Consider the following 16,985-nt stretch of genomic DNA (forward strand, 5'->3'; position numbering starts at 1 on the left):
CCTCGTAGCAACCGCTTTCTGTCTTTGTTAATTTACTTTCATTCAGTACTACCAGCGTATGCTCTGCAAGCGCCTAATCTCCAACACTCCCTCGTCAATGGAACTCGAAGAATCTGTGATCAACCAGCTGAAGGCAGTCTGTGGTTACGAATTCACCGGGAAGTTCCATCGAATGTTCAATGATGTTCAACTAGCCCCGGAACTGAACCGGAAGTTTGACGACTTCTTGGCGACAAATAATGTTCATTTTAGATTCGGCCATCACTTCAACGTACTTACGGTGAGAACGCAGCCAATATTTTCGCAATTTCCCGTGTGGCTTTTTCGTTATACGCGATGATAATGTTACTGTGTCCCTTCTGAAGAGAAGCATAACCATAGTGGTTAGTCGTTTTTCTTTTAGAATTAGGTAGGCTAAATTGCACTCCAGCCGTTTGTATTCTAGAGCATCGCGCTCTAAGTTAAATACACTTCATTTTCTTCATATTGAGATTCCAACTATCGGGCCAGGTGGGCTCACGTCTGAGGTGTAAGATCCTAGAGGTACATTTCAATACGGTGTTCGCACCCCGTATCCTGAAAGTGGGACAAATAAATGGCTTTGAAAATGTGAAAACGTAAACAGACTGGTTACGTCTGCATCATTGACAACGCAACATCAGTGTTCAACGCTCATGCTTCAGTGCCGGCCGACCGATTATGCACAACCTAAAGTGCAGTGTATAGGTGATAATACATGCTGTTTATCGACAATAACTTGATGCATCGAACAGTTCTTCCTGACGGTCGCGGATCGGCTTACATCTCCGAGTGCTTTAGATTTGAATGACCCATCAGTGTTAATCGCTCACATCAGTGGACCAGTGGATCCATAACAGCGTATTTGAAATAACGCAGAATAGCGCATCGAAACTCCGAGATGCCTTGAACAGCGCCGCGCCTTACCGTGACAGTTCTACGGTTCAAGTATGGATGTAAACCTTCCCACATTTTTTTTCTTTTTGAGCTCGACTGAAGTGATGAACTCCCAGATTCCGGCAAATCGTTCATTCATCAGTATAGATGAACGTGGTGGTACCCCGCCCCAACACGCTGATAAAACCTAAAGCCTGACCCCGTGGTAGTGCGAACAACACCAAATAATCTAAATAATTCCGCCTCACGGTTCGGCATGCGCTTCACACCTGCAAAGTGTAAAGTGCTACTGCAAGACTGGGTGGACTCAAACCCTAGCCTCATGCTTGCGGATGAACCGATTGAGGTAGCAGACAAATTTGTTTACCTGAACAGCTGTATTACTCCCGGTGGTCTCGTGAAAGATGATATGTCCATCCGGATTAGGAAGGCCAGAGCAGCTTTTGTGAACCTGTGTCACCTATAGCGTAGGTGTGACATTAGCTTCTCTGTCAAGGGTCGAGCTTACAATGCTGCGGTGCGCTCCATATTATAATGGGGATCTGAAACCTGGCCGCTGCGCGCCAAGGACGTCAAAAGACTTTCAGTGTTTGACCATCGATGTCTTCGGAGCATTATCCGAGTCTGTTGGGAACACCAGATCAACGATGGTATTCGGCAGAAATAACTCACCTTCGATAGATGAACTGATCACACTACGTAAGTTGCGCTGGCTTGGCCACGTACTGCTATGCCAGTCGATCGACCTCCTCGAAGGGCTCTTTTCGCACAACCACATGAAGGTTGGAAAAGAGCCAGAGGCGGTCAAACAATGACTTGACAGCGGAGTATAAAAACCATTACCAGAAAACTCAGCTCCACTGGTCATTGCCGTCTTCCTAGATGGGAACCCCGAGACGGGCCACATCAATGGTTAGAGACATTGTCAGACATGGCCCAGTCACACCCTCAATGGCGCCCATACATCCAAGCTATTGCCTTCAATGCATAGCTCCCTTCCCAGTCCCCCACTCAACAGTCCACTAGCAGTGCTGTATTTACGCACTAATTTATCAGCTCCCACCGCCAATGCGCAGCTACCTACCCCACCTCCCTAAATCATCGGTGAACGAAACTGTGACGGCCACAACCACTGTACGACAAGTACGCNTTACAGCTGACAATGATGCCTGATGATGGTGGTTCGACCAGAAATCCCAGCATTGAACCCATGTGGGGGTCAAATTATTTACTCGTACGAGCTCACCGTGGTGACAGTGACAACTCAGACAAGCTATATGGTATATAATACTCCATTTGTACTCAAATCCTATAAAAAAACCGTGGATTTGGGGTTTAGTGTGGGCGACGCCGGGTCCTATCAGGAGAGCAACGGCGTTAATTAGGACTGCAAGTTCAACAGTGTACCTTTATGGCCACCTGTTTTCAGTTATCCCGACATCGAAACCAAGCTTACATTTCACATCCAGATGTCACTGGTGTTGACTTCAAGGTTATCTTCCTTCCCAGTTCTGTAAGCATGAAAATTACAGGCCGTTTTGCGGGTTCAAGAGTTGCTGATGTTTTGGACCAAAAAGATAATCACTCAGCTGTAACATTCTTGCGGTGTCTAGCTACCATGCCACCCGAAGGAGGTACTCAAGCTTAAACAGGGAAAAGGAAGTTGAAAAGGTCAGGTTCGAACCGTGGATCTTCTGGTCAGTAAATTCGCGCTTTAAGTACTGAGCTATCTTGCCCCTTTTGAACCAAACAACTGGTTTGACTCACTCAGATTCGTTTCTTACAGCTGTTTGAACTTCGACTTTCGCTAACTTTCTCCGACTATTGGTACCCAGGTACCAGCATGTTATAATTCTGCAACTGGGACCATTGTTGGTAGCTGTGCTAGTTAGTCGCAGGCCACCAATCGGGTCGAAATCGTCATCCTGAGGCGGAGCGTAGCGGTGTCACAACCACTTTGCTTCACAAAGACACTGATGACGACACCTCTACCACTGATGAAAAGCCTACAACCAATTTGCCCTTGTTTTGTACCCTTTTTCCTCCCGTTTATCCTACAGCAATGTTCCTGGCCCATCAACCTAACCGGCGTAGTTGAATTCAAACTCCCAGACGAGTTGCAACAATGCACTTCACAATTCGAAGCATTCTACGCTGCTTCATATCAAGGCCGGAAGATGCGTTGGGCACATCAATCTTCAACGGTGGAGCTGACGTTACTGTTCGCGGACAAGCCTTATCAAATACAGGCGCCGACATTACATGCGTCCATTTTGTTACTGTTTGATGTTTTGGACTCAGACGTAATCCTAGTGCGTGATTTATCTTCCCGCATTCAGCTGATTTCAGCAGATACCGTTGCCGGTGGGAGCAGTTCGGAAAATCCTCTGACGGCTGTGGCGGCGACCCCCGGAAGTTCCAATGATGCGATGGATACAACTCCTGATTCCGTTAGTGGTGCTCCCTATGATCAGATTCACCGAATACTAGGTCCGCTGCTAGAAATCAATATCCTCTCTTTGGAGTCTGCGGATTCCTCTTTTAGTGAGACGGATAAGCCTACCCTCTCTGTGAGTGTATTTTTACATTTGCATGCGGGCCTCCCTTCATCCACGCAAAACTACTGAATTTTGATAGCAGATATTGATGGTAACTTGTTCTTCTGATGTTCCTAAGATCATGATGTCCGTTCTGGTGTATTTCGACTAGCACAGTGATTAAACCCACGTGGTTATCCTGACTCGCAGACTTCTGCAACATTCAGCCCGCAACCAGTAGGGGTTTTTAATGCTACGGAGGATACGCTCCCTTGCAGATCCAGGCCAAAGGATGTTCTTTTCTTCCTTTAGAAGGGTTTAGTAGACAATTGGTGGACTTACTACTCGGCAGTGTTTTACTCTTAGCACAATAGCTTCTTCAGGCCAAATGAATAAGTTACCGGGTTGTCCGAGTTTTAAGACAGACGGAGAACCAGTCGGTGAGTTTTTTTGCAACTAGCCGACTTGATCGATTCTGGTTAGTGTGGTTAAGGGAATGTATCATCAGGTCAAATCAGGACTTTGGGGCCTTGATTTTCCGGTCTATGGACAACCTAATGGAATGTTCCTCTTCAATGTCATTCACAGATTTTATTAGGGGGTGCCGGGGCAGTTGAATTGATGTCAAGTGAACCTTAAGGCGCTTGGGCTGTGTACTTGTGGGCTCATTTCTATTCTATTCTTATTTTATTTATGGCACCGGTTCTCAGGCTACTTGTTCACGAACTAGTCAGAAATGATTTCTTCTGAGGAAGCAAGTCCCAAAGGTGTCCTTGTTATTCGATTATGATCCGCCACCGCTGTGTCGCAATCGCAACTACACCACTGACATAACTCAGCTAAAAGATATGGGTCGTACACTTGGTTTTTGTAAACTGGCTTTCTCAATGCGCAGGATCCATCTAGGTCATTTTCATCGATTCGGAAGCACCGTACCTTCGAAAAAATCATCCAGTTATAACGCCTTTTCGGTGCCTAGCTGCCACGCTACCCGAAGGAAGCATGAAGGCTGAGGTACTGCCAGGTTGCCCAGGCCAAGACAGAAGCAGTCGAGATTCTGGGATTGGGTTCGAAGCACGAAACTTCCGATCAATAAGTTCGCACGTTAACCACCAAGATATCTCTAGCACTATACCTTACTGAACAGGAATCGCCGAGTGGACTCGTCATCTTTTATGCTTCACAGTTTGATACATATTACATCAGTTGTGATCACCCATCCATATTTCCTTGCTCAGCCTTCGACTCGTATTGTTTTGAATCGAGCATTCAAGAACAAGCGCCTCAAATTTCGCGTGAATTTCGGATCACAAGTCAAGGAGACCACACAGGTAAGCCTTAATCCATTATCCGTAAAAGGCTAATGTCTCAGCCAGTTGTGTTAGACGCGTTGCAGCTACGCTGCCCAAAGACTCATTTGAGTTCCGTTTTATGTATTAGACTCGTACACCGCTGGAAAACCACATATAGCCTATGCCAATGTGTCTACTCCCCACCTAACCTGTTTCTTTTTCGTATTTTCAACACGTGACGTCCCTCTAGGAGAAACACCTAGCCATCAACAATGACATCAATACTAGTCCTTTAATGACGTAGTTTCGTTATGATTTTCACGTGTTTGGGACTCGAGGGGCTTGCAGTTGACCGAACCACCGGTAGACAGGCAATCACATTCCATAGTCGGACTATAACTAGACAGTCCAACTCCGTAGTCATCTGGGACTGGGTCTGAGCCATGTCATAAAGGCTTCTGCTATCAGAGTAGCAAGTTATCGATTCAATCGTTGGTGGCGGGTTGGGATCCGGATTAGCCTTTGGTAAGCTCGAGTAAATGGCATGAGAACGCCAGAGCTCGCGGTTGGAGAACAAACTACGTGTTTAAAAGGCGGTGGCGCTATCCGTGTTTCTGCACGGTATTGAAATACCGATCACGTACCGGTACAATATGCGATGCCTCCGTAGCGTTGCTTCAGGCGTTCGACGTCAACCTAACTGAGGAGGTTAAGCACATAGACTACCCGGCTGGAGCGTTGTAACGGTGCGGAGACTGTCGTACGTAACTGTCTACGGTGGCTGAGACGTGTTCGCTGACTGGATGGAAACAGGATCACGAAGCAGCTTCTACATGATCACCTGAGTACTGAGAATACCGACTGGCAAAAGCGCCCAGATATGGATACCTTGGTAAAAAGTCCAAAAACTACCCCTTGAAGTGAGGTACTGAAACAAAAAAAGGTGACGGTATGTGGGTAGGGTTGATACGATATGTAGTGCTCGTCAAATTAACGATCGACAGATCCGATTGAGCGGGATTGAAGGGCATCGTTGGAGCTGGAGAATCCAAGCGCCTTATAGCTGCCAGTTCGAAAATCCATATACGAATCACGCCATCGGGTATCCAGTAATGGGATAGTGGGAGGCACATGGAAACCCTATTTGCACCTGTTTTAACAGTGCGTCTATCGTCATATGGGATGGGACCAGTGTATTCCCATGTATAGTGATTCCTTGTAATCAGTGTAGTTGTCAGGATTCCGTATTCCAGTTCCATATCGAACCCCTCTCAGAGTTTTTCTTTCTGCATGTCCCACAGAGTAGTTAGGTGGTTACAAGAATGGGAGCACGATGCAGTAGCTTGTTCGGACGATATCCGAAATGTTGAGAACGAACTCATTTGCGTTGAGCACTTTTTCACATGCCTTAGTCTGTTCGGTTTCCCAAACAATTTATCAGGTGACAAGCGTGGATTAGCGCTGCAGATTGACTTTTGTGGCTTTGACAGACATGACTGGAATATTTTCGGTGCTTAAACGCTCTGTCACAAGCTTACCCTACTGTCCTCCGGCTTCCAGTCCTCGTGTGGGTCCTACAGAAATTAGTCTTGTTTCACATGCTGAACTATACAATGCAGCTTCTTGCTTTACTGTTGATGTATTCGACAATAACAATATGCGGAACGTAACCGAACGACCACACTACACCAGACCATACCACAAGTACACTGGTCTTGGCGGCCACTGGTTCGATACAGCCTGCCACCTGCGACCGCAGTTAGCGCACCCTGTTGTCTGAGTTGATACTATCGCCCATCTAATGTGAGCCCCCCTAGCACTTGACTTGATTTGTCTGCTTTCCGTTCGGCAACCATGAGTACGGCAGTGAAGCATCAGTGGCAACACTGATGTTGCTGTCTTTGATGATGATGCCTTCCGTTCGAACTCGTACCTGCGCATCTTCAAGAATTTATGGGTGAACTCACACGGTTACCGATTCTGCTCCTGCTTTGTTTTACCACATTGCTGAAGAATCAGCTCTCTTCCCACGTACATCGAATATCGCTGAAAAAAGTACGAATCTAAGTAGATTTAACCATGATGAAACGTATCCTGCATCACCAAAATTTTGCGGGTTCGATCTCAAATCGGTCGCTTAATCCGATAACAGTTTTCACTGTAGGCGGTAAAGTTGGACGCAGTGAAACCATCCCTTCTACCATTGTTCCCAGTCATTTATCTGCACAATCTCTAGAAGACAGAGCAGCTCACGATGCATATAGTGGCAGAAATGGTGTAGACCGTAAGCACTCATCAAAACCGAGTCATCCTTAAAGATATTCTAAACAAACTCGGCCGAGTTTCCGTGAATTGCGAGAATTAGGACATCGTGCAAGCACCAAAGCTATCTAGATGACAGACTGTGGTATCACGTAAGTGGAACAGCGACACTCAACAGTATCTGCAGACTATCGTTTCAACAACCAAAAATCGTTCAGCTGTAGCACCCTTTCGGCGCCTAACTGTCATGCCACCAGAAGGAAGCACGAGGGATGTGATACTGCCAGATTGCCCAAGCCTAAACTGGACATGCCCCCGAACGGGATCGTCGGTCACAATATTTGAACTCAATTGCCACTTATCATCTTATAGAACAAAATGTTTGTTTATACTGTGCTTAATTGTGCCTTTATTTGCCGCGAAGCACTCCGTTGAGCACCGAGTGAGGCACACGTGTTTCCTGAGCTTCACTTGCCTGCCACTCAAGCGGGCCAGGTTGCCAATGTTTGGCAAATTGCATAAGAAACTATAGGACCCGTAATTTTGTTTACTAACTTTCTCAGTTTTCACGTTCAGACTTTGACAACACAACTACCTAACTAATCATGCTTTGCTCTTCAGACGGACGCAGAACAAGTAGAGAGGCAAGTGAACGAAGACAGACGATATTTTATCCAAGCTGCCATAGTCCGCGTCATGAAATCAAGGAAACAAATTGACCACGTCAGTTTGATAAAGTCCGTATTCCAACAGGCCAGTGGTCGCTTTCAACCCTCCATACCGTTAATCAAAAGATGTGTTGAGACCCTCATTGACAAAGGATATATTGAACGTAGCCCCTATGATCCCGACCAGTACAACTACCTTGCATGACCATTGTTTTTTTCTAATGACTTATATGCGATATCCGGGAGCTCAAATGTTCTACGAGAGGAGGCACAATTCAGATACAATCAATTATATTTCAAAAACGAGTTTCTCGCAGTTTTCACGAAAAGTGTGGGTGTGAAGTTATTTTTTAAATGGCACCCGTCTTTCCTAACTGTTCCTTGAGTATCATTATACTACGGCGTTGATCTTCCGGCAACATGGCCAACTGTTCGTCGGACAACTGCAACACTTGCATGATTAGGGCGACTTTTTCTTGCTCACCCTGTCCGGCCAATATGCTGTTTGGACCCATATTCGCAGCCGCTGCAGCGGCGATTGCAGGTGTGATAGGCTGAAAAATGAGAGCAAAAATATCTGAATAGTTCGGTCTTCGACGTGGGATCTAATAAAAACGTGAAAGTTCTATTTTTCAAGTAGTACTCCGTAATTGTTTGACAGGAAATTACACAGGTACAGTAGTCCTCAAGGGAGGCCACCATAGGAAAGGTGGAATTCGACATCCACTGCGATCCAACTCTCGAGAGAGACCAAAACACCAGGTTGTGGGTCAGGGAATGCTCTCGTAGACACTTCAAATGGGCTTGTTGTAGAAAATTACCGCTGTAGACAGCGGGCGAACCAGGATTCACCGGCCGACAGAAAATAGAGTGAGACAGAAGAACTCAGCGGGAACGACGCAGGTAAGCAAACATAAAGTCCGCTTGTGGTGCAGTGAGCCCGAGATTTTGACAAGCCTGCGCAAACAACGGAGAAGTCATGTACAGTCCTGACCGGTGGTGACTAATTTTGATTAACCTCTTTCAGTTCACTAGCCTCAGATATCGCTTCATTGGATGGTGATAAAAAGTGCAGATTGCACCAGTTATATCGTGGAGATAAAGCGCAGATGTTGGCCAAGTGACTGAGACTTTAATGTCCATCGGTTGCAATGTCAGAAAATTTCGGAAGGTGTAGAGTACAATTTATGCACACTATTTATCTGTATATGGTGAAACATATTTGTTTTCACCTAAGTTCAACAGGTGTAAAATAATGCAGGCGACTGTTGTAAATGTGAGAACTGCTGGCGAAGTAACAATAGTAACATTTCCCTTAGCTCCCACGAGGAGTGCAACCACGACTTGATGACGATAATCCAATGATGTTTAAAACTGGTTCTACCATTTGTGACCGTCCGGATTAACCGACAATGTTTTGGCTTACCTGGGGTCCTTGTGGGCGTATTGGCCTCGGTGCAGCCTGCATTTGTGACGGTGCGTTCGGGTGGAAATTCATTGGGGGGTTGGGCATACCGGGCCTTGGTTGCTGTGGCGCGTTTCCAGGGTAATCATACGGCATTGGAGGCGGTGGCTGCTGGTGTTGGACAGGTGGTTGTATATTGGATGCAGGAGGGAATCCGCCCCCAGGCGGTGCCATTCCACCCCCAGGATAGAACTGTGAAATACCTTAAACGAGGACACGCAAAAACAAACACGGGTAATTTATCATACGACTGCAACCGCAAGTTTCGGTCAGAATTAACACCTAGGGCTAACGCTTCCTCACCTTGATACTACAGCTAAACTCAAAATTGAATTGTTACAGTGCTTCCAAACTTGCGTTGACATTCCTTGAGATTGGGCATCTGCTCCATGCAACGTAGCATCTACCTAAGTCACCCGAAACATCGAAGTTAAACGGCACCAGTGAGACTGATTTGGCATCAAAGATTTCACTCAACACCAACGCGCCACGAAACAATTTGTAGATAGGCTACGAAATGATAGAACGCTCTTCGTTGAGGCCAGTTATGTATCACATCCTGTAGGCTGTTCAAACATGGGATAGTCAGGTGGACTCTAGGAATGTGGTGAGATTCCACTAAACTTGTTTCATTATTTCATCTAACTACGCGTCGTACCATGGCCCGCCCATCGCGACAAATTTGCTAACCAGGATTACGGATGAACTCTCGCTTCGGAAGATGCTTTGGGTGGACATGTGTACTACACGCTCCAGCCATCTCAACCTAATAATTTGTATTTGTTGCTGATTTTTTATACGCCATTTCTTTGTGAAACTACGTTCACTAACTTGTGTAGTGTGGGTTGGTCAAGAAAACCGCCAGGCCTTTGGATCATGGCGCTTAGGTTCTGCAGACGAGGATCAGTACCGTTCTCACGGCAGTTTTGCCTACACAAACCTATGGTATCCGGAGAATTCGTTTTTCATGCTCGGGTTGACGGGTTGTTGAGCACTGTTCTACCTTTTGCAGTACATGTGCTGATCTTGCCACACGAATGCGGCTGCCAGCACATACAAACCGATCTATACACTCGAGTTCTGAAGCACAATAGGGAGGTGATACCAGTAGGTCTTAAAGATACATAGATACCATTTTGAGGTGAATGATGAACGCCAACCAACAAACATTCGGATGGTCCGCTTCTGCCAAGCGTGCTTCAGAGCATACCTCAGTAGCTTTGTTCCGGGCCCTATAAAAGTTATTCAGTAACGAGTAACTTCGATTTGACTCACTGATCCAGAGGAGGCTCTCGGATAACTTGTTATGCACCTGTAAAGCCGAACATATGGAATGGAACGTGCCGAAATTCCTGGAACTCTGGAATGTGCCTTCTTGACCAGGAATGTACGAAAGGATCAAGCTATCTGTGAGATTAAAATCGAGGAATACCGCGTTTTGGGATCGATGGTACAATATCATGGTAAGTAGTGGGGGCATCACGACCAACTGATACCCCGGTGATTGACGCAACCAAGTGAAGTGAAATCAACTGACCTAGTTTGGCCGAAACAGGTAATTGTTCTTAAATGAGCCTCCGGAGTGTAGCCAAGGATGAGAACAGACTAGTACACCTGAACAGGGCTCCATACCATCTAATGTGGACACAGTGACCGGCTATTCACGGGATGTGGGGCAGCTCGTGAATGCCTTATCCAGAAGAATGAAGACTCAGATTAGTGGTTCAGGCCTCCACCACAGAGCTCGAGATAGCTCAGTGGTTAGGGCACGAACTTACTGAACGCAAGGCTCTTGTTTCGAACCCAACCTCAGGATTTCGATTGCTCCTGTCTTGGCATGGTAGCTGGGCACCGAAAGGATGTTATGAATCAACGATTATTTTCATCAAAGGCAAAGACTGCGACTGAGTCGTAATGCGATCCATCGTTAGCTCAGTGCGTAATGTGTAACTTACGTGTGTTCTGCACCGGGACAGCGGACGGATGTTGTTCCATCGGATACGCACCAGGATGGGATCCACCCATAGGAATCGTTCCAGGGTGAGACGAGTAGCTGGTAGGTGGCATCCCAGGTATCGAGACCGGAGCAGTATGAGGAGTCATCATCTGTGCAACGGCTGGCGCAGCATTATTCATAGGCATAGGAGCTGGGGAAGAAGTTGGTGCGTTGGGTTTCTGTCTGGTCTCTCCTTCATCCGGCATAGCCGGAGGAATTTGGTCATGACTCCGGTTGAGCATAGCAATTGCAACTTTGGGGTCCACGATTTTCATAACAATCTGTGCCTTGATGTGTAGCCGGGGGAACGAGTGGTAAAAATTTTTTGAGTTTAAGAAGCTTTCGTAAGGACAAGTTTTCGCGAGGAAAATCCAGTCACTGTATGAAGAAGTCCCTTTTGTTATGAAACGCGATTTAAATGCGTGCTTCGCATCTTCGCAAACTAGGAGGGTATACCGGCAATTGAATAAAGGCAATGATGCATCGCCAAACAATCTGGGAATCGACGGCGGTGATATTGCTAGACCATTTTTCGTATTTTGAAAGCAATGTTTCGGCTCAGCTGTGGCACCCTCTCGGTGCATAGCTGCGGTGCAGCTCGAGGTGACGTAAGAGCACTCAGATAGTGCCAGGCTACCCTATCGGAGAGGCAGAGTCGGGTTCGAACTGTGGAGCATCGTGTCACCAGTCCAGGCCCTAACCCTGGAACCAGGATACCTAAGTGCTGAACAGTAACCGAAATAAGTGGCGCAATAAATTCACTCCATGGACGAAAAGCCAAACCTGTGCACCGGAATTTAGGCAGCGAACTCTAGTGTTTAGAAGTACTCGCAGATTAGATATTAGCATAAAGAGTGAATGAGTCCCTTGACTCACAAGACAGATTTGCCAGACAAAAGCCCGAAACTACCAGCTTCCCCCGCACCACCTGCTCACCCACTCGTGTGTTTATCTTTCCATTTGAAAAACTCAATGCTCTCAGCCCAAAATTACGCGCTTTTCGTACATTTTGGCTGCACTTGAAAAAAGTCTGTGGGGGAGAGGAGCTTACTTTGATGACCGATAGGGTATATGTGGTAGCTTCAGATGTTTCCGACAATCAGTGGAGGTTGTCACTGTATCCAACCCGGCAGTCGTTTTTAAATCTTATTAGTCGTGTTTCCATTATTTTCATGATTCAGTGCAGAGATATAGTTCTCATCTCCTAGGGATCAGTCCTAGTGGAGGTGGGTATTTGTCTATAGGGTTCTATAGGAATACTAGACTGACGCACCATAACTTCTCGCGGTTTAGGTTTACGTTTTGAGCAATGTAACAAATTGCGGGGAGATTGCTGCCCATCCATAATGACGCATCCCACTGAGCGTATCTTTAGCTCACTTTTCTCCCAATTCATGAAGTTCGTATCTGAGGCGCCGGGTCAGCACAGAGATGGCTGTCAACGGGAATCCAGTCAAGCAAGGATCCTTCAGCCCGATGTCATAGGACGAGGAAGGAAATGTGTGAAACGCTTACCCACCCAGCTGCATGCAGCAAGTAAGGCAACCCGGGTGGTGACACCACGAAACGACCGATGTGGTGGGAATATTGTTGTAAGTAGGCTCGTATACTGTCAAGACACACACCTAAACAGGACGATTATGATCCTTGACCAAAGCATAACCGCAAGGCAGCGAATGCAAGCGCATTCCCATTCCCACAGAACAAGTCGCCAAGTTCCGATACCCAAACTCGAAGGCCAGAAGACTGTGTTGGTCAGACCTCTAACCATTTACTAACCTGGTATGAAACTCAGCAAGTGTCGTACGAACAATCTCCAGAATAGCTCAACGAGTCGCGGAGGCACATAAACCGTCACATCATGATAAGATCCAGTTTCACCGTGTTGGGAAGACACAAGTTGGTTTCGCGATCGGTTTGGACCTATAGTGAGTTCAGGAGCTGCTAGAGGCAGTAAAGTTTCGAGGATTCGTTTGCAATGCCACCTACGCCTGTTTTTCTGACATTAAAAAACCTACTTATGAGGGAAACTCCTGGAGATGGAAAGCGAGTTTCCCATAAAACCAAACCACATCGCTTGGAGGTCAGCGGTGAGTGGTCTCGGGAGCTGCATACCGCCAGTTTAAGGTTTCTTGGTGGTGAGCTTACGGAGGTACGTGAGGTTACAGTTTCGGCGCGGCGAAAGTTGTGAACTCGTGTATACTCGGTTCACAGACCCACTTTCTCACGCGTGGTCAACAAAATGTGTTGCACAAACAGGTTACAAACTTTGCAACTTAATCAGAAAGAATAGCTGTGTTGCAGTGCTGCCTGGCGACGGTTATGTCTAGTGACTTCAGGTTAATACAGGACACCGGGCTACAGTACGAACTGTTTCGCTGTACAATTGATACTTGACCACTGAAAGCAGCCAGACCGAGACGTCCCTAATTCTTCGTTCAGCTGTAACATTCTTTCGGTGCCTAGCTACCAGCCACCCGAAGCACGAAAGCTAGGATACTGTTAGGTTGCCCAAGCCTAAACAGGGGAAGTCGAGATTCAGAGGTCGGGTTCGAACCATGGACCTCCCGGTTGATAAATTCGCGCTCTAACCGCTGAGCCAGTTCGCCTTTCATGAGGCAACTGGACCTTAGGGTGGTGTGCGATAAGCCAGCACCAGGTCTCCTCCCTCATCTACACTTCTCCTTTCACTAAGTTTTCAAATATAATTAAACCTTGCGATTGTACCGCAGTGGAGCATCATCAACACTGATGTTGCTGTCTCTGATAATTATTCCAACACGAAACGCAGCTGTTGCTCAGAAAATGTGCACGCAAGATCATTTTAGTCATCATACTCTTCTCTATTGATGGAAATTTCTCCCGAGAATTTTCCGTGGATTGTTTATCAGGTGGCCAAGTTCGAGGTGGATCAGTGGTGAGGGCGCGAATTTATCGGCCGGAAGGTCAGTGGCCTGCATCTCGACTGCTCCTGTCTAGGCTTAGTAACCTAGCCCCCGTGCTTCCTTTGGGCGCATGGTAGTTGGACGCCCAAGGGTATTGTATCTGAGCAATGATTATTTTATTCTGTTCGGTGGCCTCAGAGTACGATTCACTTTGACTAAATGATGCGTAAAATGTTCACATCCGACCGACCGATGGAGTGGATAGGCCAACCACCACAATTTCGGTGTCACAACCATTGGCCCAGTGACTCTTCACTTCCACGCGAAAATCGCTAAAACCAGCGGCATAGCATGACGTCACGTCACGGTAAGGCACGCTGACGTCCCTTGGCCCACCGGATGGTATTGGTACCTACAACAACTTTGATGCGCCAGAAGCGTTAGACAAGTCCCAACCAATGATAACTCAATCAAATCTCGGCTACATCTTCATAACTAAGCAACCGAATTCCTCGGTAAAAACTGGGAACTATGTCACGTTCACGTGCTCTTATTTCCTATGGCTCATCGAACGTGTTGACAGTCTCTACCAACAGCAAAGTGTCACAATATAATTCCAACTTTACGGAGGCAACCACGCCGCGGTCACTCAATTTTGTCGACCGTGACCCGTACCAACAGCATCCTGGACGGCATCGCCACATAAAGTCACGCAAATAATTATCCTGTACTGGTAATCACGTCATAGGGGGGTTATAAACATCCTCTTAGACCATCCAATCCCTTGGTAACGACTGTGGCTCCAACTCTGTTTTTGCTGTCCCGACAACAATAACATTTTCGGCTAAACAATCGCGAGTCCTCAGTGTATCGACTAGCGATTTATACTATCTTGTCAACGTGACATCGTGAGCAACCATGCTTATAAAACCTAGCCGTCTACGGTGTGGCCACCGAAATAAGTACCACCCATAGGGTGGCCAAGCAGTTTGAGTTCCTGGAAGCCACCCAGCTGGGTTATGAAGCAAGAAGGATTCTCTAAATCGCTCAAAGACGTCCGCTCTTGAGGGAATCGCTTGTACAGGGCTACCACAATACACGTTCGACGAATATGTAGGTGGCCACGTGGGTTTATGCATGGAGCTGCACTTGAAAGACTGATGCACCACTCATCAAGGCCGCCTTGGAAATCGTCTGGTGATTGAGAACTCAGCGTCACAACAAAAGCCCGACCAATAGACCAAGAAACGTTCATTTCGAGTTCGATTTGAACGACAAAGTGAGCGCAATAATCAGGCCCTAAATGCAAGCCATATTGGCCTTCACTGTGCTGAAACCTAGAATGTCCGCCTGCTATGTGGTTGTTTTCCAACCTTAGTCCCCTTACTTTAGGTTTCACAGCACCCAGATTCGCGTGACGCGAGACGATTAATTAAATTGCACGAACGCCACACCTACTTGGAGCAGCGCGTACGCCAGCTGTGGGTTTTGTAGTAGCATGTTCCGAGCTTCGTTTGGATTGTTCTGGATGCAGAGCTTCATTTGCTTCATAAGTTCGTACATTTGTTCCGGTGGGAGGCTGGCAACAGCCCGACTGATTGCCTCAGGAGCCGCTTGGGGATCACACTTGTCTCCATAGGGGCTCTCCAAAGGAGGCCCCACAGCCGGGTTACTAAGTGCTAGTTCCGCAGAATTCTGCTCTCCGGCGGCGGGGCCTGATTCATCGGTGTAACAAATCACTGCATCACTTACCAATTCGAAGAGGACGCCCATTGAATTCGATATTCTGGAGGTTACGGAGGGCACTCGCGGCAATCGCCGGATTATTGTATTCACAAAAACCGTAACCCTTTGGTTTTCCCGATTCCCTGTCATAAACTAAACGGAAGCCAATGACTGGGCCGGCCTAAATAGGTCTTTATCCCTACATCCAAGACAAGTACCTTGCCGAAAAGTTCAATTAGCTTTTCTTCTGTAGCCTCGTACGGAATATTCCCCACGAATATGGACCTTGCTGTCTTCTCTGCCGCCTCTTTAGTCATTAGTGGGAAAGATGTCTGAACATTCGCCATGTCGGGGCAACCAGCAGTTGTGTGCGCGACGAGCGTTGGCAGGCGTTAGCAGTAGGAGGCACAGTGCAAGGCTCGTAGGTGATTGGTTGGTAAATTTCCCAGTTCTATTCAGTTCACTTCAAGTTTTCCCGTGCAGCCATCGTCAGATCTTTCCTCTAGAAGGCTCTCCAAAAAGGGGCGCAATAAAATTAGATATTATGCCACCTTTTGTGGGAGTGGTGCAGGCAAAGGAAATAATTGCGCTGGCTGGAGTAATGGTATGAGTGAAGAGGATAAAGGCCAGAAGACTAATAGCGAATCACAGATATCCAATATTGTTCTCTCATGGGCTAATTGTGCCCCTGACAGTTTGGATGGGTTTGTCAAAGTTGACAAAGGGCAGGTCAAAACACTGTTTCCAGCAAGTGATTTCGAGTGAGTCCGGACCAGACATTGCGGGATGATACGGCAGTCCATAATATTGTGAGAACTAATGTACTCCCAAAGAAGTGACACGGGAATTTGACGTACAAGCAGCTATTCCACAAAAGAAGTCGAAGTGTGGGAATTCACTTTTCCTCATATCCTCTTTTCACCCATTTTCTGCCTATTTGATTTGTTTCCTGCTGTTCCCGCCGACTACCAACCTTAAGGTCCAATCGGACAAGAATGTCTGAGCGCACTGTTATCGTGAGGGTCTTCGAAATATGCACCCGAAGGTAGTCATCGGGCTAAACAGTCTGGTAAGGAGATTCCCGTTGAGCCAGACCGTACTCCGTCTGGTTAATTAAGTCCCGAGTTTGTACTACTCTACCACTGAGAATTAGGGCCACTATCAGGGGCGTGTAGTGTCTGTAATTCGTTGTCACATTTACCATTCTTCCGGAACTTAAACCACACTTTGTAGCTGTCGT

At 46.9% G+C, this 16,985-nt stretch overlaps 2 protein-coding genes across 2 annotated transcripts in view; one reads left to right on the forward strand and one right to left on the reverse strand.

The window, feature by feature from the left end:
- T265_04792 (hypothetical protein) overlaps positions 1-8,454 on the forward strand; it is a gene marked incomplete at both ends in the record, with an annotated part of 27,648 nt that extends 19,194 nt beyond the window's left edge. The window contains 4 exons of the mRNA XM_009169630.1: positions 47-280; positions 2,976-3,485; positions 4,691-4,783; positions 7,628-8,454. Of these exons, the coding sequence (XP_009167894.1) occupies positions 47-280; positions 2,976-3,485; positions 4,691-4,783; positions 7,628-7,879 (1,089 nt within the window). The remainder of the gene's footprint in view (positions 1-46; positions 281-2,975; positions 3,486-4,690; positions 4,784-7,627) is intronic.
- T265_04793 (hypothetical protein) lies at positions 7,623-16,134 on the reverse strand (the record flags this gene model as incomplete). Its single annotated transcript, XM_009169631.1, has 6 exons — positions 7,623-8,228; positions 9,101-9,342; positions 11,095-11,422; positions 15,479-15,735; positions 15,773-15,926; positions 15,964-16,134. The coding sequence occupies 6 exons, from the start codon at positions 16,090-16,092 to the stop codon at positions 8,025-8,027; spliced, it is 1,314 nt and encodes a 437-aa protein (XP_009167895.1).
- Between the last annotated feature and the right edge of the window lie 851 nt (positions 16,135-16,985).

Source organism: Opisthorchis viverrini (assembly GCF_000715545.1).
Source record: "Opisthorchis viverrini unplaced genomic scaffold opera_v5_83, whole genome shotgun sequence".
Lineage (NCBI taxonomy): Eukaryota > Metazoa > Platyhelminthes > Trematoda > Opisthorchiida > Opisthorchiidae > Opisthorchis > Opisthorchis viverrini.